Source organism: Apodemus sylvaticus, chromosome 15 (assembly GCF_947179515.1).
Source record: "Apodemus sylvaticus chromosome 15, mApoSyl1.1, whole genome shotgun sequence".
Classification (NCBI taxonomy): domain Eukaryota; kingdom Metazoa; phylum Chordata; class Mammalia; order Rodentia; family Muridae; genus Apodemus; species Apodemus sylvaticus.
Window position 1 is genome coordinate 73,244,493 of NC_067486.1, and position 25,912 is coordinate 73,270,404.

Consider the following 25,912-nt stretch of genomic DNA (forward strand, 5'->3'; position numbering starts at 1 on the left):
TCTTAACCACTTTGATTCATCTTATAAAATGTGGGATCCACCACAAAAGCTTACAGATATTTAGAAGTAATTAATTATAGATTTGTGCATATAAATCTGCTCAAAGACTCAGTGAAAGAGTATAGGGGAATTCCAGAACAGGGAAGTGGGAAGGGGTAGATGGAAGAATAGGGGGACGGAAGAGGGCTTATGGGACTTGCGGGGAGTGGGAACCCAGAAAAGGGGAAATCATTTGCAATGTAAGTAAAAAAAATAAATAAAAATAAAAATGAAAAAAAACTTAAAAAACAAAAAACAAAAAAAAATCTGCTCAGCATATAAACAAATTAGTACATATAAAAAACACAGAAACAATTATATTTCAAAAAGTCCATGAAAGTCAAAATCGCTCAGGAATTCAAGGAGTGTCTCTATACTTTTGTAACAGTTCAGAAACAAAATTTCAAGGTGGTAGTTTGCTTAACATTTTTGGTGATATCACATATGTACCTTACTCTAACAGATGCACTGATTACTGTACACAGTACAGTACACAGTGGGGGCAGAGGGAAAAGTAGTATAAGATCACAGAGAAGGAGAGCTGTACTTCTGTCTAGTCACTCTTGTGGAAAAATGATGATAGTGTGGTATGGCTTAGATTAGATGCAGATGAAAGAATCCATCATTTTCATAGAAAAACATCCTTGGTGGAATGGGACAGGTCCACCCTCGGGTTGTAGATATGTGTAACACATCAATTTACTGCATCCTAGGAAAGGCTGCAAAGGATGTCTTTAAGAAAGGGTATGGGTTTGGCATGGTCAAAATAGATCTGAAAACCAAGTCTTGTAGTGGAGTGATGGAATCTTCTACCTTAGGTCCTTCTTTTACTGATACAGGGAAAACATCAGGAAACCTAGAGACCAAATATAAGGCTTGTAACCATGGGCTCACCTTCACCCACAAGTAGAATATAGACAAATACTCTTGGGGACAAAATTTCTTGGGAGAATAATTTGGCTGAAGGCTTAAATCTGACTCTTGATACCATATTTATACCAAACACAGAAAAGAAGAGCTGAAAATTAAAGGCCTCCTATAAATGGGATTATTTTAGTCTCGGCAGTAATGCTGATACAAATTTTTCTGGACCGACCATCTATGGCTGGGATGTGTTGGCTTGCTGGCTATAAGAAGAGTTTTGACATAGCCAAATCTAAACTGCCTCAGAATAATTTTGCTCTTGGTTACAAGGCTGCAACCTTCCAACTACATACTCATGTGAATGACGGCATGGAATTTGGAGGCTCTATCTACCAGAAAGTTCACAAAAATATTGAAACATCAGTAAACCTGGCGTGGACAGCTGGCAGCAACTGCCAACTCATTTTGGCATCACTGCTGAATATAAGCTGGATTGTAGAACTTTCTCTATCTGCCAAAGTAAACAATGCCAGTTTAATTGGACTGGGTTATAGGCAGACCCTCGGACAGGAATGAAACCGACCCTGTCAGCTTCAATAGGTGGAAAGAACTTCAGTGCAGGGGGCCACAAGGTTGGATTGGGATTTGAACTGGAGGCTTAATGTGGTTTTGAATAGAATATCAACTGTCCTTGGAAATGAAGATAAATGAATCCACTATGTTTTGGCCTTAAAATTCTGTAAAATTTCAAAAGTGTGAGTTTTTTATTTTTCAAAGAATTGTAGTTGCTCCCACGCTGAAGTCTAGAAATTACAGATTCGTCCAATGGGAGGCCTTGAAGGCATGCCTGGCAATTGTTATGTTTTTGCCACATTTCAGGTGTGCAACTGAAGAGGTAACTTAGACGTGTTCCTCAGCAATAATGTAGTGTTGTATTGAAGGAAGTGATGCCTCCCCAGTTTGCACATTATGCCCTGCATATCCCACTCCACTTTTCCATGACCTTTTGATATCTCAGTCTCTGCTCTAGTGAAATCTTTGGTTTTGCACCAGAGTGAAATAAATCCATTACATTTGAAACTTAAAAAAGTAAAATATCATGTTAGAAATTTAAAGAGATGGCTTATCTGTCACACTAATACAAGCTTGTATTTGGATTCTTTACTTTCAACATGCCTTTTACATTTGCAATAAAATATACTTTTCTCAACACAGGATTTTCTTTGATCTCTATATCTATCCTCTATAAAGTTGGCTCACCATTTTAAAAGGGCAGTATAAAATTGTATTTAAGCATTTTATTAAGCTTTACCCCACATAAGCCAGTGGGTCCATCAATTATCTCTCACTAATTAAAGAAAATGAAAAGCAGCATCCAAACTTGCAGCACCAGCAAACAATACAGAATTATACTATAATTCTACACTATACAGAATTATACACTAGACATCCCACTGTCCCCTCCCTTGTGGCATGCCACTGGTGGCCAAGTTCCAGGAGTCTTTTGTGGACTCAAGCTTAGTCCAGTCATGTTCTTGCCTTTCATTATCTTGTGTGTGTTGTTCAAAAGGATGATACTTAATAATTCAGGCAGTTTTAGAATTTTGTGTGCTTCAGACCCAAAGTAAAAACTAATACTGATTATGACTGATAGTTACCAGTGTGAATAATACAGTAATTAAAAAGAACTGCATTAATAATGATTCCTGTAGACCACATGATACATTAGAAGTTTGTTAAACAAGGAAAGCCTAAAATCAGATAACCATGTGATTAGGCAAAAATGGGTCAATTAGCTTGACGGAGACAATAATTTCACAATGTATGTGTATGTTGAAATCATTTTTATTTGTTTTCATATTCAAAACCTGTGTGTGTGTGTGTGTGTGTGTGTGTGTGTGTGTTGTGCAGTGTAGTTTAGAGAGAACAGTGAGAACAATTTGGGGGATCAGTTCTCTTAAACACTTGGGTCTTAGGAATCCAACCAAAGATGTTAGTCAAGCACTTTTACTTCCTAGGTCAAGTCATCAGACCAAGTCTGTTTCTATAGAGAAACTTTATTTTTTGTCAATCATACCTCACTTAATCTGAAATAAAAGGCATCAATATAAATTCTCTATTTCAGCAAAGCTATGAGTTTGGAAATGTGTTTTTGTTGACATGTGTAGCTATAGCTGCCTTTCTTTTCTTCCCTTCCCTTCCCTTCCCTTCCCTTCCCTTCCCTTCCCTTCCCTTCCCTTCCCTTCCCTTCCCTTCCCTTCCCTTCCCTTCCCTTCCCTTCCTATTGGCTGGATATCTAGCATTTGTCTGTTCATCCTGCTTCTCAGGAAAGTCTGGGGATTTGAATTGTTTGGTGTTGAATACTGTTCAGTTGAAAACTGCCTCATATACATCTTTTAATTTTAGGGATTTCTGGATAGTGTATTTTCAAAATTGGAAATGCCATCTATGACAACATTTAATTTTATTATTTAGTATCAGATTGTCTTCTGTATTTGTATCTATTTACACACTCAAGGGCAATGTGCCACAGTTTCTGTTATTTCAAGAATGTGCTAGACCCTGGGATATGTCTTTATAATTTTGACAGACTGATAACTTATTGACTATGTCTTCCTGCTTATAATATTGGCTCTTACATTGCTAATGTAGCTTCCTCTCTTTTCATTTTCTCATTACACATTTAAATTTTTCTTTTGGAGTATCTGCTTGAATCTGTCTTTTTTAACTATTAATTTGATTTTTTTAAATTGAATGATAACTGAACTTTAGAATACACTGAATATGACACTTTATCAGTTTTATGTATTTGAGTATCTTCTACCTCTGCAATTGGCTTTCCTTTTTTCTTAAAGATAATCTTGAATGCTACCTCAATGTATATAATCGTTTTCATCTTATTCAATGAGTTCTTTCTCTCTTGTAATAACAGATTCAGCATATCGAGTTACTTGCAAATCTTATTGCAGCTTTGACTAGAATTTCATTGACCGATGGTATAAGTCAATCTGTAGAAAACTAACGTTGTTCTGACTATTTCTTGCTATTCCAGGTGTTTTATCACTTAGGTAATTTTGATGTCTTTAGACAAAGTTTCATAGTTGTTACCATAAAGACCATGCCTACTTTGTTGAATTTGATTTGCTGTAAGTCATAGTTTACCTCAGAATATATGTGTACACACACACACACACACACACACACACACATATATATATAAAGAGAAACAGATACAGAGGATAGAAAAGAGACAGAAACAAACAGGCAGAGAAACAGAGAATGTTTTTTTCCATAGGTTCATAATTTAGATCATCAAAACTACAAATTATGTTATAGTGAGAAATATTAAAAGACTGAAGCAGCCAGGTTCCAATTTAGGTCCCAATAATTCCTTCACTGTGTAGTCTTCTACACTGGACAAATCCAACTTTTATAATAACCAGTGTGTAAATGCCACGGTGTCCTTTAAACTACTGAGCCTCCTGACTTTCTTATCTTAGCTGGACCACTAGTTCTGATGAGTATCAGCTGCCATTTTCCCAAGAGCCTCATAAAATGTCCACATGGTAAAATATGGAAATCTCCTGCCAATGTCCTGAGAGAAACAGGGACATTCTAACCATATGAGGGGGCCATTTCAGAAGTAGATTCTCTGACCTCCAGGGAACTTTAAATAATCGCAGTCCTTGTAGAGAGGTTGAGCAAAGTTCATGCACTAATTACTTACATCTAATTTTTATATTAATCCTAGATGTGGTTTTGAAGAAAAAAAATACATTATGTGCTGACTAATAAAAAAAAAAAGGTTCATGACTCAAATTAATGTTTTTCTTGACCCTAACACCAAAAGCCTGCTTAACCATCTGTTTTTAAATTTGACCCTGAATTGTAGGCATTTCCTTTAATATGCCTTGTGTCCTTGCAGGTTTTTTTTTTTTTTTCAGTCTACCATCACATGTCATTCCAAGTTGATTAGCTACATTTGAACATGACCCTCATCCTTTCTTGATTCTCCATTTTGGTAATTAAGTTGTGGAATTCAAGGGTGACTGATGATATACTACTGAACAGTCCCTATGGTGTTCAGAGACACACCCCAATAGGTGTGATTTCTACTCTTACAAGTATCAAAGTATTAAACAATGAACTGCTAGGCAGATAAATATCCAAAATTGAGTACCCCAAGACTTTTTCCTCACATAGTTTTATGCATAAAGAGGAAAACAAACATGCTTGGATTTTTCTCCAAAGAATATAAAGAGAAACGTAGCAGTCTACCAGCATGTCAAAGGCCTCCATGCATTAGATAGACTTGCATAGAAAAGACTTGTTACCCCATAATGATAGGAAGCAAATAGATATGGTGAGCATGTTCAGTCCCTCCTGCTCAAATGAGCAAGCAGCTTCAGGCTATTCTTCCCCTGGGAAGGAGAGATTAAGGGGTGGGACAAATGTCAGTCATTTTCTAATGGAAGTACTTTGTGGGGTCACAGGTGAGTTTACATTATAAGAGAAATGCTTCTTCAGCAAGAATGGTTATGTCCAATTTAGCATGCTATCTCAAAGGTAGTAATTTAGCTTACAGAGTCTATTACACTTGTGATGATGGTGCTGCCCTTGTAATGTTGTCTTCTAAAGTATTTTCTACAATGTAGCAGCTGTGTGAACACACAAGCATTCAGAAAGAGAATCCAAGCACTGAATTAAATAATGAGACTTAAGTAACCAAGATAATGCAGTCCCAACTCAATAGGAATGCTTTACAGTGCTGTAGGCTAAGAAACAGTGATCTTTATTGGCTTGACTTCTACTGTCTTGAGGATGTAAAGAAACCTTTTCTTTTAAACCTCTACCTTTTCATTTTTCTACTTTGTAGTATTTTAATTTTAATTATTTTTAATTTTAATTCCAATTCTTTGTATCTATTACATCCCTACCACACTTCCACTTAGCAAAGACTTACACTAAAATGCTACACCAAAATTTCTTTTTGGAAGTGATGATAAAATACATTACAAACACTCTTTCAACACAGCATTATCCTTCTGAGAGAAAGTTATTGACCTTTTCATGTAAGCTAGGTAAGGTGACAAGCATGCGGTGCTGAGGTAAGAAGAGACTGGCAATGAAAGCACGCCATGGCAAGTGGGCTCCAAGATCATTATGCTCAATGGCATTTCCCAGTGCACAGACAGGACTTTTAACAATGACCGCAGGGCCCTGTAAAAGGGGCTCTATCCCCTGGATCCCTTCCTGTGTTCTAACATCTGAAATGGAGCCCATTTGAATTACTCCCTCCAGGCACCACCAAATAGAAGTTGGAAAATATTAGCACGGATTGTGAGGTAACTTAGCTGGCCCAGGTCTGTCACATTGCCTTACAATGCATCAAAATGGGTGTCAAATGTTAGGTTGCCCATCTTGATTTTGGGGACTGCGATTGAGAAGTACCATCATGTCAGTAAATGGCATATGAAACCACTATTCTTCACTTGGATCTCTAACTGGGATAGGGCAGGAGACCATATATCTTTGGTATGGAATGTTGAGAATTTACTTAATGCACATAGTCAAAGTTAACTTTATTATTTCTGGCCTTTGATAGGCATGGCATACTATTCCCATAGAGTTTTAATTTCTTTGTAGGAAATAATATTAAATGGGATGTCATTGAACTTGAAGTTAAACAAATGATATACTTTATTTTAGTATTTGGTTTTAAACACTCCAAAACTGAAGAAAAACTGAATATAGACTAGGTAGCAAATATTTCCTTTTGCATTCTCAAGTGAGGTAATAGGTTATGTAATATTTAGAAGAATGTTGCTACAACTGATTCATTCCAATCTTAAATCCCAAAGGGAGCACTGTCAAATGGGTCAAGGGGAATTTCTTGGGATCAAGTTTCTGGGCAACAGAAGTGCTTTTCTCCTACCTTCTAAGAAGAAAATGCCTTTGAGAACACCACTGAGAGAATCTGATGGTAGACCAAATGTTCCTTATCTAAAAAGAAGATCCTGTGAGAACCAGCCCCAGGCAATGAGGATGGAACTGCTCATGAAGCAGCTTTATTCACTGATCAAAGTCGAGGATATGGAGAATGTGGCTAGGGTTGCATGTGGCAGACATTTTTGAGGGTTCTCTGCCAGCTGTGATGTGGTACACATCTACAGGAACACTGGCAGTGCTGCTAAGTGGAAAATCCAGGAAGTCAGGAGAAAGATGAAAAGTGTACTTGGCCTCCCAGAGAGAAAGCACTGCTTGGGGCAAGAGTGTTTAAAATAGTTCCAGTGGATGCAAATTGATGGTCAGCAGAAACATACCCCTTTAAGGGGATTTAAGAAGCCATAGGTGCTCACGAAGGTGGGTTTTGATTGTGCTTGACAGTATTGCTTTACTGCTCATTTGGTTGGAAGAGAGAAAAAAGGCAACCTAGTGCAGGAAAGTGGTGGAAGGGACAAAATAAAGGTAACATATCACAGCCCCTTCCTAGGTAAACTCCCTTGCTTGAATGGACTGAAGCTGAGTAAAGGAAAGTGTTTTTAAGACTGGAGGTTGGACGAAGGAACATAAATGGATATTTTAATGAATCACATTTTTTTTTTACTTTTTTATTAGATATATTCTTCATTTACATTTCAAATGCTATCCCCTTTCCTGGTACTCCTGAAAGTCCCATCTCCCCTCCCCCTGTTCCCTAGTCAACCCTCTCCTGCTTCCCTGTCCCAGCATCCCCCCACACCGTGGCATTGAGCCTTGCCAGAACCAAGGGCCTCTCCTTCCTTTGATGTCCAACAAGGCCATCCTCTACTGCCTATGTTTCTGGAGCCATGGGTAACTCCATGTTCACTCTCTGGTTGATGGTTTTGTCTCTGGGAGCTCTAGAAGCTGTAAAGAACCCAGACATCCCTCGACAGAGGAATGGATACAGAAAATGTGGTCTATTTACACAATGGGATACTACTCGGCTATTAAAGACAATGAATTCATGAAATTCTTAGACAAATGGATGGAATTAGAAAAATATCCCGAGTGAGGTAACCCAGTCACAAAAGAACATACATGGTATGCACTCACTGATAAGTGGGTATTAGCCCAGAAGCTTGGAATACCCAAGACACCATTCACATATCAAATGATGCCCAAAACGAAGGAAAAACAATTTATGGATACTCTGATCCTTCTTAGAAGGGGGAACAAAATTCCCACAGAAGGAGATACAATTAATTACTTTTTAAAAAATAGAAAAGTGAAAGGAAATGTGCTTATTCCGTACATGTGAGCAGAGGCATCATAGGATATTCCCTTAATATCACATGAGGGATGGAGACAATCTCCCAAGGTTGATTTGAATACATGTGGGTAAGGTATACGTATTCTTTACTAATTATATCTTATGGAGTTCTTCTGTCTTAAATTTATGAGAATAATGCTCTGATTTACTGATCTAGATATATTCTATGTGAGTAATTGAAATAAGCATCTTTGATCTTCTCTTCTGACTTGTCTGTTTATATTTTCTCATATAAATTCAACCATGGGAGGCTGAACTACTTGGAATACATAAATGTTGTTTCGTGGTTTTCTGTTCAGTCCATCCATAGGTGGCCTTGACTAGAGAGGGGAGGAAGAACAAGAGAGATCTTGGAATTACTTTTTCCCATCCTCCTCAAACTCCCTTGTGAAGATTTTCAGTGAGTTATATTCTTGAATGACACCCACTGGACTCTAATTTCTTAATTTTGTCCTGATTTGCAGACTCTTTTTTCAGTGTGTGCCTTGGACTGCTATGTATCTACCACCATTTGACTATGTTGAGAGTTTCTATACAGCCTTCTTGTAAAATAATCTCTTCGAAAATCTCTATTTCTGAAGTGTCACCTAATTCTTCCTGTAATGTTGCTTGGTTTGCAGACCTCAAAATACTAATGGGAAGGCTGGAGAGATGCCTCAGTGGTTAGCAGCACTGAGTGGTCTTCCAGAGGTTCTGAGTTCAATTCCCAGCAACCACATGGTAGCTCACAACCATCCGTAATAGGATCTAATGCCCTCTTCTGGTGTGTCTGAAGACAGCTGCAGTGTACTCACATATATAAAATAAATAAATAAATCTTTAAAAATATTAATGGCATTATATAAATAATACTTGTAAAAATGTTCAAATATAGAGTAATGTTACTGCATTTGCCAGATTTATTCAATATTGTATAATATTCTTCAGAAAAATTCCAGGCCATTCACCAGTAGCAATCTCATTAAAGGGCCACTCTGTATACTAAGGATGTAATCATGCCTGCTTCTTGCTATTTACACAAGTGGGACAGACAGTCACTAATGTCAGACATTAAGTAAGTGTGCTGAAATGGGAAAAATAATGAAAATCAAATCATAGTTGAATTTTCCTGATAAGTCAAGGTAATAAGGTAACCCAAAGCACCTAAAAATGAATTTGGTATCATATTTAGAGGAAAAGTATGTCAAATAACAGAAAATGAGACGGATTAGATCCCCACCCCCATTAATTCATATGCCCTGACATGCACTTCGGTCTGCTTAACTCTCTCATTGTGTTTCTGGCTTTCCTCTATCTTTCTCGTTGCATCTCTAACACTTTTCCAAAGCATACAGTTTTTTTCCTTCCTAAATATTGTTTTCCAGGTATACAATAATGTACATATTGTGCACAGCTCTGTTCTCTCAGACCCGGCACACACACTCATATAAACCCCATCTACCAATGTGGACAGAAATGGCTTTCTCAGTTTTACCAGCATGTAACTGAAACAAAAGCTGACAATTACTTCAATTGTCAGTGCAGAGGACAAGTCAGAAGATATTAAGTGCTTGGAACTTTGTCACTCAGAGAAATCCTTGAGTTGAAATGGAAATGGGTACAAACTCCAGGCTTATAGAAATGCTTTCTGCAGTAGTTACAACCTACCTCCCTTAGTTTTCAACCTGTCTTATGTACAAATCATTTAAATCACTTAATATATGCTTTAAGACTAAGAACATGAATTTCTGTGACCTTCCACTGCATATGAATGATACTAGAAAACCTTAGAGAGGATGCCCTTGAAATGTAATTCTAATGCATAAAGTATTATGTTTCAAATTAAATATAAATCATTAAGGCTTTAAGTCAGAACAAATCTTAAATTCTTCAAACATGAAGGTCAGACACTGTGTGAACAAATATGTTCCTTCTCTTTAGCATGGTCAAGCTTCTGGAAAGAGGTGGAGGTGAGGAGAGACCTGTGAAAAGGGGAAAAACTAAAGGCCCCCACTTGGCTTGTCATGGGGATCAATATGGGAGTCCCCTTTCATTTTACATAGCAATGGTTGCTGGCTCAAAACTTGGCTCCAGGAATATTTACTGGCTGTGACAAATAGCATCTCTGTGTATGGCTGGGTTCTCCAGGTTTTTTTTTTTTTTTTTTTTTTTTTTTTTTTTTAACCTTTCCTGTTGTGGAGCCTGGACTGTCCTATGTCATCTTCTCAAGTGATGCCCCAAAGGTGTTAGCCACCTCTTATGCTGCTTTTTCCCTTTATAAAAGTAAGAATGGTGTTTTATTTAATTTCTTTCTTTTTGTTTCTGGTAATATTTTCCCTTGAATTCATATCAGAATTTTGTGATTGCTGGTTTTTTCAAAGTGTCGCTGAAGGATTTCTGACTTCATCTTTGCTGAGAATTGGTATCTAGATCTAAAGACAAATTTAATTTTTACTCCTCTTTCTTTTTACTGTTTTTCAACAGTGCTACCTTACTGGTACCAGTAGGTTCTTTCACATAATGACCAGGTGAAAGATGGCCTTTTCCTCTGTAGAAACAGCAGAAGTTGGTGACAGTGTCTGGATCCAGGACAGCATTAGAGTTTTAGGTTATTGATGCTCTATTATTACAGTCTCACTTGTTAGCCACAATAATTCCATAAAAGAAGCTTTCTTCCTCATCTTCCGATTTCTTATTTATTTTAGACAATAATAGAGTAAATAGAGAATGAATAGGAAAGTTTACATCTATAAGTGGTAGAGTTTATGGAAGAAAGGTAGTTTTAACAGTCCCTTTATATGCAAGTTTTCACACTGTGAGCTGGAAAACCATTCTTTAAAGGAAGCATTCTTTATAGCATTCTTTAAAAGAGGCAAACAATTTAAAATAACATTGTTCATTCATGGACTGAAACTATTAACAACGTGTAGCTTGTGTTTCAAGCGCAGCTTGGATTCTTCCTCAGCAGGAATGCTTTTTAGTGTGTGCCTGAGTCCCTTGAATAGGCTGTTTTACAAGAAAGCTCTCACATGTCAGGCATGTCAGGATCTTGAGGGATATTTAGTACTGTTCTGTCTCTGAGGAGCCTCATGTGTTCCTTAAGTGAGAAGGGACCTTCCATGGTGGCAGTCTCAGTACTTAGGCTGCTTGTTAAAGAGTGATGCTTTTTTGGATGAACGTTCAATATATTAAAATTAAATATTTTTTTGTATTTTAGACTAATATAAATATTTCATAATCTGTTTGAAATCTTGCCATATCCAGAGATAAATTTTATTTGACAGGTTTGTCTAGGGATGTTATCTCATTTTTCTCCTGTGTGAACCTCAGTTCTTGTTAGCATTAGGAACAATGGTTTATTAAATATATGTTATACACATTATCCCATGATACATGATCAATATTGTTAGGATAGAAATATCAATGTCATCAGCCATAATATAATTTCTGAAGAAAGTTTTAAGGTTTATTTCCTTTCAATATAGTTCTTGATGCTAGATACTTAACCCAGAATTATGTGCATCTATATGTGGAATCTTACTACTGAGCGTTTCCCATGTCCCTCTTTCCAGGGTGTGTGGTAAAATTACTTATTGCTGTTGCTCAGTGTAAATCATTTTTGTGTAGTAACTGTATTACCAACTGAAATATGTAATTTCATTTATTTCAGTTCATGATCTAGCTATACGATCTGGCAGCATTTTAAGTTCCATGTTACATAAATATTTTAAATACTTAGCAGAATTTAGCGATTTCATTTTCTGCTTCTTACCACTTTTGTGTTTCCTTCAGTATGAATGCTGCCAACTGTTTTTCCATTTTAATTACTTAAGTAATGCTTTTTGAGTATGGGTGTTCTTGTGGATATATATCTATGTGTTGATGTATGTCTGGTGCCTGTAAAGTGTTAAAGAAGGCATCAGTTCTGCTAGGACTGACTGGAGATACAGATGGTTGTGAGCTGCTATGTGGGTGGGTGCTGTACTGGCTAGTTTTGTGTGTCAACTTGACATAGGCTGGAGTTATCACAGAGAAAGGAGCTTCAGCTGGGGAAGTGCCTCCATGAGATCCAGCTGTGGGGCATTTTCTCAATTAGTGATCAAGTGGGGAGGACCCCTGTGGGTGGTTCCACCTTTGGGCTGGTGCTCTTGGGTTCTATAAGAGAACAGGCTGAGCAAGCCAGGGGAAGCAAGCCAGTAAGAAACATCCCTCCATAGTCTCTGCATCAGCTCTTGCTTCCTGACCTGCTTGAGTTCCAGTCCTGACTTCCTTTAGTGATGAACTGCAACGTGGAAGTGTAAGCTCAATAAACCCCTTTCTCCCCAACTTGCTTCTTGGTCATGATGTTTGTGCAGGAATAGAAACCCTGACTAAGATAGGTGCCCAGAATCAAACCACAATCTTCTACAAGAGCAGTAAGTACGCTTAACCACTGAACCATCTTTCCAGTCCTCAATTAACTTATTTTTTATTATATTATTTATATTTGTCCATTTCTTTTTCTTTACCCTTCTAAATTGTCTTACTTTTAATCATATTTCTTAAATACGAAATGGGATTGAAATTTTCCTTTATCAGTCAGTAATTTATGGCATTATTTTTGGTTTTGGAAAATGGCACAGGGTCTCATGTGTCATGTACTTTACTCTGCCATATGCCATATTCTGTCTTCCTGAAAATGCTCAGATCTTAATGGACAAGTTATCTCCACTGACACTTCTGTCTGTACTTGATTTTAATAATATTTTAACTGCTGTGGTTATAGAGCCTTTACATTATTGCCTGCCTCCATTTTGTTTCCTTTTTATTTCTAGTTTTCATAGGAATGTTATCAATTGTATTTTCATGGTGGTTCTTTTACTAATGTGTTGAGATTTGGTCTTTTGCTGTGTATTGTAATACTAAGTGTAGGTCCCCAAAACCCGTTTGTCTAGACACTGTGTGACCTTACCCACAAGTTATTTCTGATGGGTGAATAATGGTTCTGACAAATAATAGCTGTGCAGGAAGACACATAAGTGGGTTTTAGGGTCCTGGTCCTGAAAGGTCAGAGGAGAACCACGAGGAGAGAAGGGAGGAGGAAGGAGAAGCCTCCGTGGGTTAGATGAGTTTATGAAAATGTGGCCCTGAGGACTGGCCAATTGGAGTTTAGAGTAGCCAGATGAAACAGTTTTAGTAAGTAATAACTTGGGGTTATCTATAGAAAAGTAGATTCTAATAGCATAAAGGGTAGATATCTGCCCAGCTCTTGTGCTGTTTAATGCTGACAAATCGGCAACCAACAAATTGGGAAAAGATGTTCACCAACCCTACATCAGATAGAGGGCTAATATCCAATATATATAAAGAACTCAAGAAGTTAGACTCCAGAAAACCAAATAGCCCTATTAAAAAATGGAGTACAGAGTTAAACAAAGAATTTTCACCTGACAAACTTCAGATGGTGGAGAAGCATCTTAAAAAATGCTCAGCTTCATTAGTCATTAGGGAAATGCAAATCAAAACAACCCTGAGATTTCACCTTACACCAGTCAGAATGGCTAAGATTAAAAATTCAGGAGACAGCAGATGTTGGTGAGGATGTGGAGAAAGAGGAACACTCCTCCACTGCTGGTGGGGTTGCAAATTGGTACAACCACTCTGAAAATCAGTCTGGCGGTTCCTCTGAAAACTGGGCACCTCACTTCCAGAAGATCCTGCTATACCCCTCCTGGGCACATACCCAGAAGATTCCCCAGCATGTAATAAGGATACATGTTCTACTATGTTCATAGCAGCCCTATTTATAATTGCCAGAAGTTGGAAAGAACCCAGGTATCCCTCAACAGAAGAGTGGATGGAAAAAATGTGGTATATATACACAATGGAGTACTATTCAGCCATTAGAAACAATGAATTCATGAAATTCTTAGGCAAATGAATGGAGCTGGAGAACATCATACTAAGTGAGGTAAACCAGACTCAAAGATGAATCATGGTATGCACTCACTAATAAGTGGATATTAACCTAGAAAACTGGAATACCCAAAACATAATCCACACATCAAATGATGTACAAGAAGAAAGGAGGAGTGGCCCCTTGTTCTGGAAAGACTCAGTGAAGCAGTATAGGGCAAAACCAGAACATGGAAGTGAGAAGGGTTGGGTGGGAAAACAGGGGGAGGAAAGGAGGTTGGTGGGACTTTCGGGGAGTGGGGGTCTAGAAAAGGGGAAATCATTTGAAATGTAAATAAAAAATATATCGAATAAAAAAATAAAAAAAAGAAAATTTAAACGCTATATGTGTCTTTTATCTGGGAACTAAATGGTTAAAGGTGGAATAGAAAGCTCAGTTTGGGATTTAAAATTTCTACAACACTATTTTTATTTAACTTTGAGTTTCTCTCTTTTATGTTATTTTCTGTTACTCTGTAAGACAAAAGACATTAAACTTAATAATTAATGTTCTTGTTTTTTTTTCAAATCAACAAGCATCTAGTCTCAAAATACTTTTATTCCCACTTAATCATACAGTGATAAAATTTTATTAAGAATTTTATCTGCTATCATTATTACCCCTGAATGTTTGCTAATTATACTTATAAATAATGTCATGTCATATACTATAATATGACTCTGTCTTCCTTAACACAACCATTCCAACTTAGTTTTAAAAGTAATGATGTAGCTAATTCTTTTTTTTAAACATCAAATTTTTTTATTCGAAATATTTTTATTTACATTTCAAATGATTTTCCCTTTTCTGGTCCCCCACTCCCCAAAAGTCACATAAGCCCCTTTCCCCCCCCTGTTCTCCCAACCACCCCTTCCCACTTCCCTGTTCTGGTTTTGCCTTATACTGCTACACCGAGTCTTTCCAGAACCAGGGGCCACTCCTCCATTCTTTTTGTACCTCATTGATGTGTGGATTATGTCCTGGGTATTCAAAGTTTCTAGGCTAATATCCAGTTATTAGTGAGTGCATACCATGATTGATCTTTTGAGACTGGGTTACCTCTCTTAGTATGATGTTCTCCAGCTCCACCCATTTGCCTAAGAATTTCATGAATTCATTGTTTCTTTTTTTTTTATTCGATATAATTTATTTACATTTCAAATGATTTCCCCTTTTCTAGCCCCCCCACTCCCCGAAAGTCCCGCAAACCCCCTTCTCTTCCCCTGTCCTCCCACCCACCCCTTCCCACTTCCCCGTTCTGGTTTTGCTGAATACTGTTTCACTGAGTCTTTCCAGAACCAGGGGCCACTCCTCCTTTCTTCTTGTACCTCATTTGATGTGTGGATTATGTTTTAGGTATTCCAGTTTTCTAGGTTAATATCCACTTATTAGTGAGTGCATACCATGATTCACCTTTTGAGTCTGGGTTACCTCACTTAGTATGATATTCTCTAGCTCCATCCATTTGCCTAAGAATTTCATGAATTCATTGTTTCTAATGGCTGAATAGTACTCCATTGTGTAGACATACCACATTTTTTGCATCCACTCTTCTGTTGAGGGATACCTGGGTTCTTTCCAGCATCTGGCAATTACAAATAGGGCTGCTATGAACATAGTAGAACATGTATCCTTATTACATGGTGGGGAGACTTCTGGGTATATGCCCAGGAGTGGTATAGCAGGATCTTCTGGAAGTAAGGTGCCCAGTTTTCGGAGGAACCGCCAGACTGATTTCCAGAGTGGTTGTACCAATTTGCATCCCCACCAGCAGTGGAGGAGTGTTCCTCTTTCTCCACACCCTCTCCAACACCTGCTGTCTCCTGAATTTTTAATCTTAGCCATTCTGACTGGTGTAAGATGAAATCTTAGGGTTGTTTTGATTTGCATTTCCCTAATGACTAATGAAGTTGAGCATTTTTTAAGATGTTTCTCCGCCATCCGAAGTTCTTCAGGTGAGAATTCTTTGTTTAACTCTGTACCCCATTTTTTAATAGGGTTGTTTGGTTTTCTGGAGTCTAACTTCTTGAGTTCTTTATATATATTGGATATTAGCCCTCTATCTGATGTAGGATTGGTGAAGATCTTTTCCCAATTTGTTGGTTGCCGATTTGTCCTCTTGATGGTGTCCTTTGCCTTACAGAAACTTTGTAATTTTATGAGGTCCCATTTGTCAATTCTTGCTCTTAGAGCATACGCTATTGGTGTTCTGTTCAGAAACTTTCTCCCTGTACCGATGTCCTCAAGGGTCTTCCCCAGTTTCTTTTCTATTAGCTTCAGAGTGTCTGGCTTTATGTGGAGGTCCTTGATCCATTTGGATTTGAGCTTAGTACAAGGAGACAAGGATGGATCAATTCGCATTCTTCTGCATGCTGACCTCCAGTTGAACCAGCACCATTTGTTGAAAAGGCTATCTTTTTTCCATTGGATGTTTTCAGCCTCTTTGTCGAGGATCAAGTGGCCATAGGTGTGTGGGTTCATTTCTGGATCTTCAATCCTGTTCCATTGATCCTCCTGCCTGTCACTGTACCAATACCATGCAGTTTTTAACACTATTGCTCTGTAGTATTGCTTGAGGTCAGGGATACTGATTCCCCCAGATTTCCTTTTGTTGCTGAGAATAGTTTTAGCTATCCTGGGTTTTTTGTTGTTCCAGGTGAATTTGATAATTGCTCTTTCTAATTCTGTGAAGAATTGAGTTGGGATTTTGATGGGTATTGCATTGAATCTGTATAGTGCTTTAGGCAAAATGGCCATTTTAACTATATTGATTCTACCGATCCATGAGCATGGGAGGTTTTCCCATTTTTTGAGGTCTTCTTCCATTTCCTTCTTCAGAGTCTTGAAGTTCTTGTCATACAGATCTTTCACATGTTTGGTAAGAGTCACCCCAAGATACTTTATACTGTTTGTGGCTATTGTGAAGGGGGTCATTTCCCTAATTTCTTTCTCAGCCTGCTTATCCTTTGAGTATAGGAAGGCCACTGATTTGCTTGAGTTAATTTTATAACCTGCCACTTTGCTGAAGTTGTTTATCAGCTGTAGGAGCTCTCTAGTGGAGTTCTTTGGGTCACTTAGGTAGACGATCATGTCGTCTGCAAATAATGATAGTTTGACTTCTTCCTTTCCAATTTGTATCCCTTTGGCCTCCTTATGTTGTCGAATTGCCCGAGCTAGTACCTCAAGTACAATATTGAAAAGATAAGGAGAAAGGGGGCAGCCTTGTCTGGTCCCTGATTTCAGTGGGATTGCTTCAAGTTTCTCTCCATTTAGTTTGATGCTGGCTACCGGTTTGCTGTATATTGCTTTTACTATGTTTAGGTATGGGCCTTGAATTCCTGTTCTCTCCAAGACTTTAAGCATGAAGGGATGCTGAATTTTGTCAAATGCTTTTTCAGCATCCAATGAAATGACCATGTGGTTTTGTTCTTTGAGTTTGTTTATGTAGTGGATTGTATTGATGGATTTCCGTATATTGAACCAACCCTGCATTCCCGGGATAAAGCCTACTTGATCATGGTGGATGATCGTTTTGATGTGTTCTTGGATTCGGTTGGCAAGAATTTTATTGAGTATTTTTGCATCGATGTTCATAAGGGAAATTGGTCTGAAGTTCTCTTTCTTTGTTGGATCTTTGTGTGGCTTTGGTATCAGCGTAATTGTGGCTTCGTAGAAGGAATTGGGTAGTGTTCCTTCTGTTTCTATTTTGTGGAATAGTTTGAAGAGTATTGGTGTTAACTCTTCTTTGAAGGTCTGGTAGAATTCTGCACTGAAGCCATCTGGTCCTGTGCTTTTTTTGGTTGGAAGACTTTCTATGACTCCTTCTATTTCTTTAGGCATTATGGGACTGTTTAGATGGTCTAGTTGGTCCTGATTTAATTTTGGTATTTGGTATCTGTCAAGGAAATTGTCCATTTCCTCCAGATTCTCCAGTTGTGTTGAGTATAGGCTCTTGTAGTAGGATCTGATGATTTTTTGGATTTCCTCAGTTTCCGTTGTTATATCTCCCTTTTCATTTCTAATTTTGTTAATTTGGATACTTTCTCTGTGCCCTTTGGTCATTCTGGCTAAGGGTTTATCTATCTTGTTGATTTTCTCAAAGAACCAGCTCCTGGTATTGTTGATTTTTTGTATGGTTCTCTTTGTTTCTACTTGATTGATTTCGGCCCTGAGTTTGATGATTTCCTGCCTTCTACTCCTCCTGGGAGAAATAGCTTCTTTTTGTTCTAGGGCTTTCAGGTGTGTCATTAAGCTGGTAATGTATGCTCTCTCCATTTTCTTTTTGGAGGCACTCAGGGCTATGAGTTTTCCTCTTAGCACTGCTTTCATTGTGTCCCATAGATTTGGGTATGTTGTGTTTTCATTTTCATTGTGTTCTAAAAAGTCTTTAATTTCTTTCTATATTTCTTCCTTGACCAAGGTATCATTGAGTAGAGTATTGTTCAGTTTCCACGTGTATGTGGGCTTTCTGTTGTTTCTGTTGCTATTGAAGACCACTTTTACTCCATAGTGATCAGATAGGAGGCATGGGATTAGTTCGATCTTCTTATATTTGTTGAGGTCTGTCTTGTGACCAATATATGGTCGATTTTGGAGAAGGTACCATGAGGTACTGAGAAAAAGGTATATTCTTTTGTTTTAGGATAGAATGTTCTATATATATCTGTTAAATCTAATTGGTCCAAAGCTTCAATTAGTTTCATTGTGTCCCTGTTTAGTTTCTGTTTTCCTGATCGGTCCATTGAGGAAAGTGCAGTGTTGAAGTCACGGCGGGAATTCATTGTTTCTAATGGCTGAATAGTACTCCATTGTGTATATATACCACATTTTTTGCATCCATTCTTCTGTTGAGGGATAGCTGGGTTCTTTCCAGCTTCTGGCTATTATAAATAGGGCTGCTATGAACATAGTGATAATGCCTCTCTGGTTGCTTTGGTCATCTGAAGTTGAAAACTTTCCATCCCCAGAGAAGTTCTCTGGATATAAAGTTAACACTGGTAAATAGCATCAGGAAGTTCCTGAAACCAACCAGATTTACTAGGCCCCTTCCTTTCCCAAGAGTATATAAATAGTAAAGACATACTTAGGTAGGCAAGTGGCTCAGATGACTCAAAGATCAGCCAAGCAGAATCAAACTGAGCTGCCTTAAAGAAGCTCAATACGACCAAGGAACCTAGAAAGGACAAGTTCCAATCAGTTGAGCTGCCTTAAGGCTATGCAGTGTGTTTAAAGTTCCCAGTGAGCTTTGGTGAAACAGCTGTCTTTGAGTCATCTCCTTTCTTTCTGCTCCTGTATGTGACCCTTCACTCACATTTATGTAGGTAACCGCAATAAGCTCATTGGTTCATAAAGGTGGTTTATGGTGATGTCTATACTTCTGATTTAGGATAAGTAAGCATGCATATGTGTATGTATGCATGTGTGCATGCATGCATGTGTGTTCCTCATCCTTACCACAGGGAGAAATATGATATCATACTTAGACTTTAAATGTAACTGAATCTGAATTTGTCTGTTTTAGAGAATATAAATTTCAAGATAGGTTATAGGTTGGTTTTAAATTACAGTTTAAGTGAACTTCAATCTCTAATGAATGGTTTCATTCCTAATAGACATTTGAGATTCTTTCAGGACTGGGAGACATTGCTTTCTGCATCTGTATTATCAGAATAGTCATGGAATCAGCAAGCAGAGAGCCAGATATAAAACTGAGTAAACCAAGGGGTTCTTGCAGAAGATATGTCGATGATAGAAAGGCATGGAGTGGTATTCCAGAAATCTTTTGCAGTATTTCTTGAGCAGTTTATCTTCACTCTGTAAGCAATGGGTTTTTATGTAGATGATCATCTACAAGAGTTTTTATGTAGATGACCATCATCAAGGGACAGAAGAAGAGGATGTGTTTGTAACAAAATGGTAGAGCTAGTATAAAGAAAAAGATGAAGAAAGACCAGAAAAAAATAATTTGAAAAACAAATAACTAGGTTAGAATCAGAAAAGCTTTAGTGAGAGAGAAATATTTATGTAACATAAAAAATGGGCTTAAAGGACAGTGAAAAATGGAAGGTCACTATTAGATGGGATGAAGATACTCTTAAGCATTATAATATGCAGTATGCAGCAGGAGGATCAGATACTTAGGATAGAAAATATATTATATGTAGATTGGTGGTTTAACTTACTGAGAGTAGTTCAGTGATTCTTTAACCATTAATTAGGGGAGAGCATCAAGGAATATAGTCTAATTACATTATAACTATTAGGAGCTTACAAAACACTTCAGATTAACTATGTCCTCTGATTTTACTGGTAAGTACTTATATTCAATTTAAAGAGAAGTAACCCAAAGATTATCGAGAATTTTGTGTGAAACACATGGCCAGAAAAGAAATTTGATTTAAATGTGTGTGCTTCAAAACAAATTCATCCTTTGCTATGTCCTGATGTAGAAGATGAATTAATTCATATTATTTTAAGAAGCTCTGTATTAAGAATAACCTGAAAACACTGCTCTACCTATGCCTTTGAAATATCAGTCTCAAGTGACTGTGTACCCATCACATACACATTGCCTTTACCTTATGCAAACAATGATATCTTAAAGTAACTATGTTTTAAAGTACATGTAAGAAGGTCTCTCTTGAGAAGCACACTAAGATATTCAAGCACATCATCATAGTCCTGCTGCTTCTAAATAATCATTTGACCCACATGTTGGCCAGCACACTCAGTTTCTGTTCACATCTGAGTTTTCCGTGATGTTTTTTTTTCCATTTCTTTATTGGTTTAATGTTGTAGTTGTTATTTTGATAATCTTACTCAGTGTGGCCCTGTACATATACTGGTACAAGACCATGAAATGAGGCATGGGAACATTACTATTGCCTAAATCCCATATAAATAACAACTTACCTTTATCCATACATTATTCAATATATATAAACACTTTATGAGATTGAGTGTTAATCATCTATAAGATCATTGCAGAAAATTAAGATGTAGTGATCTTAGGTGGGTTTTCTGTAGAATCATGATTGTGATATCCATTTCGTGTCTAAGAGATATCATTACAGTTTTTGAACCTACTATCTGTCTCTTAAATTCTTTCACTTCCACTTCTTTTATTTATTTATTTATTTATTTATTTATTTTTATTTACATTGCAAATGATTTCCCCTTTTCTGGGTCCCCACTCCCCGCAAGTCCCATAAGCCCTCTTCCGTCCCCCTATTCTTCCATCTACCCCTTCCCACTTCCCTGTTCTGGAATTCCCCTATACTCTTGCACTGAGTCTTTCCAGAACCAGGGCCCACTCCATAAGTGAGGTAACCCAGTCTCAAAAGATCAATCATGGTATGCACTCACTGATAAGTGGATATTAGCCTAGAAACTTTGAATACCCAGGACATAATCCACAAATTAAATGATGTCCAAAAAGAATGGAGGAGTGGGCCCTGGTTCCGTGATGTTTTAACCATGGAATCCTGTTGCAGAACCTAGAAGGGAAGAGCCAGACAGTGGGGTGATTTTTCTTGTCCACCTACCTTTGTTTCCCTCTATGCTCTACAGACCCAGCTGAGAGTCTGTCAAGGGGAGACCCAAAGCCAGGGAAGCTTCTCTTCTTCTTGGTCTCAAATACCTCATTCTCCGAGGACACCAGATCATCAAGAAGCAGGAGTTTAGCCGCAAGTTCAGTGGCGGACTTCTCTTCTCTGGCTGCAGGTGGAGACTGCAAGCTTTCTGTTCCGAACTCCTACATGGCAGATAAAGGTGCTGTCATTCCCTTAAATCGTGAAATACGAGTACAAAATTAGCAATGACCATTTTCTACCACTAGATGACCTTCCTGTTGGTAACTTTATGATCTCCCAGGGTTATGCTTTAGAACGAGAACTAAACTTTGGGGGACTAAAACATACAGAGGTGGAATACACCCAAAAGCAAATAACAATCCGTCTCCCCCAGCATGTTTCTAAACTTTAGCACAGTTACTGATTAGTCTTTCATACTCAGCCCCAGTACAATTGCACTCTTCCTTATCTACCACAGTACCACCCTTGTATCTCTTTCATCGATACAGGACAATTTCCTTTAAATAATATGTTACAACAAATTTACAGTTATTATTAAAGTATAAGTAAAACAAGAATAGTGGCTTTCTGATTAAGCTCTTCTTTCTTCTATGCAATGTCTATCCTGACATTTTGCTTATAACAAAAATGATTTTCTGTCACTCTGTTTTACTTCCATGACTCATTCACTAGCCAGTGACATCCCATTGTGTTTCAGGTTCTGCATTAGAGATAACAGGATGTGAAAATAAACAAAATGCTGTTTCTGTGCCCCAGGAAACTAATATCTCAGCCCATGTGATTTATGAACAAAGTATAAACAATGTGTAGAGCTACCCCAAGCATAGTACTGTTTCAGGCATTTTTTATTTATTTATCTGTTATGTATGGTTTCTCTTTGTACTTCATGCCAGGCATAAAAGAATGAGAGTGTTCAGTGTGGAAAGCTTTTTCCTTCCAAAGCCCAGGAACAAAGTTTTAGAACCTGCTATTGTTACGAACCTCAGGCTCCTCCATAGTCACAGAATACAGCTTCTGTTCTAGGCACCTGAGACTGTTCTCTAGGAGGAGTTTTGGCCCCAGCATTTCTTTCCTTCTCCCCTTAGTTACATGCTTCCTTGTGTCACAGGTGGATCATGACACAGATTTGAGGAGGAATGGTGCTAAATCCCAGTAAATACTCCACAAAGAGGGGAAGAAATAACTTCAAAGGCAAAGATCTTTTATTATTGATCAAAATGAGGCAAACTGGGAAGTCCTATATTTCTGCTGGGTCCTCGTCAGGGCTGAGCATTATTAGAGTGCTGCTAATGTTAATTTTAATATGTTCTTATTGTATATTATCACTTTGTTGTTTATTTCCCATTTAGTTATTCAAGATAATAGTGGGATGGAATGACTTAATTCCTTAAATGGCGGTTGATAAACTTTACCTTAGTGGACTTGAGCAACCCTTATGTGGAGTACCCATCACATACACATCGCACTTATCTGCCAAACACAATAACACTTAACCAATTTAGATACTATAGAGGTGGCTGGAGAAAGTTGTATGACAGTAGAAACTGCTGGCTGCTGAGTCATGACACTGGCTCCTGAAGATATGATATCACTCATGACTATTTTAAATCAGCTGAGCTGGATTTCCACTGAAATTATTCCCAACAGACTCAGAGGGGTAGCCTAGCAGATGGACCATTGTCTATGGTAAAAAAAAAAAAAAAACTATCAATGCCATGATTAGTGTAAACACATTTGCATGAAAAATTTCTGCAAACAGTCTATATTGCTGGTTGTATAAGTTCACTAAGCTCATCTGCTAAACTGACTTGTTAGAAATCCTCTTCTGACCATGCAATGTTAAGTCCACAGTAAAGCTTCTTCCCTGCCAATGGATTTTTCTGCCTGCTTTATTGTTGTAGAGGCAAGGCAGAGCTTCAGAATCAGTTGACAATTTTTACAACAAAGACAGGAGCTGACAGCAGAGAGGAAGCAGGCACTAAGATAGCAGAGGTACAAACCAATGGTGGTTACTTTCTCTTCAATGACAGCTGGAACAACCACAGCAGAAATAGATTAACTGGAAAGTTTGACCAGAGATCCTCCAAGGCAGAAATAAAATAAATGTTGGAAATGTGAATGATCACAAGAGAAGGTGTGAATGATCAGAGACCTGAGTCTGAAGGACAGATGATTCTAAACAGAAAAGTAAAATCATAGTCTTTTCAATTATACCAGAGACATTTGGCATGCCTTTGGAACCTTAGATACTTTAGGACCAGAAATTGTACTACTCCCTGCTGTTAAAGGCTGGGGATTCTGAACATCCTCATGGACTATGCCAGGGGTTAACAGGTGCCACTTTAAGGAAAGCATCCTATACCTGTGGCCTGAAAGAATGTTGGAACATTAGTCATTAGTAGTATCTGGCTGCAATACTCTTTACTACTGTGTGAAGCTAAAGATTACAACCTACCAAGTCCCGAAAAAGCATCTCTTTGGGAGAACAAAAGACCACAATTAAATAATGGGAATTAAAACATATGCAAAGTGTTTTCATTCTTGCAACTAATACAATATAAAAACCATAATTTTGTGTGTCCTATTATATGTAATGAAAGGTTTGGCCAAAACTATGTAAAATTAGGATTACCATCAACTTTACATTTTATTTAATAATATCTCATGTTGATGCAAAGATGAAATTAAATATGTTTGCAGTGATAATAAATTAATTTTTACTTATTTTTATTGTTTGAGGAATACAAATCTTGTTAACTTTTAAAAATATCTGAAGTCACTTGCTCTTAATTCTCTTAACTCAATAGATATTATCATTAATGTATTTCAAGTTTGCAACCTTGAATGTCATTGGCAATGAAAGTAAGTAACAGGAAAAAAAAGTTTATCTTCTTGAGTTTGTGTTTTGAAGATATTTTCCAGTTATATCTTCTGATTGTGGTATAAAAAGCTTATTTCTTAAAATATAATCATGGTCTCTCTCTCTCTCTCTCTCTCTCTCTCTCTCTCTCTCTCTCTCTCTCTCTCTCTCTCTCTCTCCCTCTCTCCCTCCCTCCCTCCTTCACTCCCTCCCTCCGTGTATGTGTGTGTGTGTGTCTGTGTGTATGTGTAAGGAAATCAGAGGCTAGCATCAAGTATTTTACTTTATTTTCTTTTTTAATCTAGGGACTCTTGTTGAATATGGAGCTCACCGACAAGGCTTGAGAAGGCTAGACTGGAAGTTCTATGTTCACATTCCCAGACCTGGAATCATGGGGGCCTGTCATTGTAGCCAGCCTGCCTATGGGTGCTGGGAATCTGAATTCATGCTCTCGTGCTCACTTGGATAGTATTTTAATGGCTGAGCCATCTCCTGTGCCCTTTCGTGTAACATCCTAAGCTAGCTTCCATTACCTCTGAAGCTACGTCCATGGAGAACACCTTTCCTGAGCCCCATAGCATCACGAGCATAGCCAGGATGAAGTGTGCGCTTGCCAATCTCCAGTCCAGCATCTAGGATCATATACATCAGAGTTGATAGTAATTAGTGTGAAATACAGATACAGAAAACAGAAGTTAATGAAAAGTTTCTTAGAAGTAAAGCCATTCAGTCTTATGTGCTGCAGTGCGTTTCAACCAACTTAAATAATGACTAATAAAATCTGTCAAATTCCTGTAGTGAAATATATAAAGGATTTTTCTAAAGTAATATACATTTTATTTATATAACTATAACAATAACTCAGTTTAAAGCTAGGTAAATATCTGAGAAATCAATATTATACAATTTTATTACTGGGGTAGTGGAGAGATTACAACTTCATTTTGACAAAAATGTGAGAGAGTAAAACATTAGACCTCACTCTGAAACAGGATCACAGTACACCTGAAAGCATTTAAATTAAAAATTCTGAAAACACTACACATTCAATAAGAGAATATCTTAATATTGGGTCAGGATTCCTTAAACAAGATTCAAAAGATGAATATGTTATTTAAAAAGTGTCAATATTTAATATTCTAAAATTAGATACATGTAGGTTGAGATTCAACAAAATCAGAATAACAATATGAAGGGACTTATAACATAAATGACATTTCTAGCATGTATAAATAAGAAAAAAGTTACTAGGACACATAATTAACTCTGACTAGTAAAGTATAAAAACAAGACAATCAAATACATTAAAATAGGCCCAAGTTATTAGAAACAGATATTTCATAGAAAAG

The 25,912-nt window shown here is 37.5% G+C and overlaps 1 protein-coding gene and 1 pseudogene across 1 annotated transcript in view; one reads left to right on the plus strand and one right to left on the minus strand.

Moving 5' to 3' along the window:
* Ostn (osteocrin) overlaps positions 1–25,195 on the minus strand; it is a 29,633-nt gene extending 4,438 nt beyond the window's left edge. The window contains exons 1-3 of the mRNA XM_052158655.1: positions 25,109–25,195; positions 22,713–22,730; positions 21,656–21,861 (exon numbers count right to left, since the gene is read on the minus strand). Coding sequence (XP_052014615.1) covers positions 21,656–21,861; positions 22,713–22,730; positions 25,109–25,195 — 311 coding nt within the window. The remainder of the gene's footprint in view (positions 1–21,655; positions 21,862–22,712; positions 22,731–25,108) is intronic.
* Positions 722–1,565, plus strand: LOC127665992 (voltage-dependent anion-selective channel protein 3-like; annotated as a pseudogene).
* Positions 25,196–25,912: the final 717 nt, after the last annotated feature.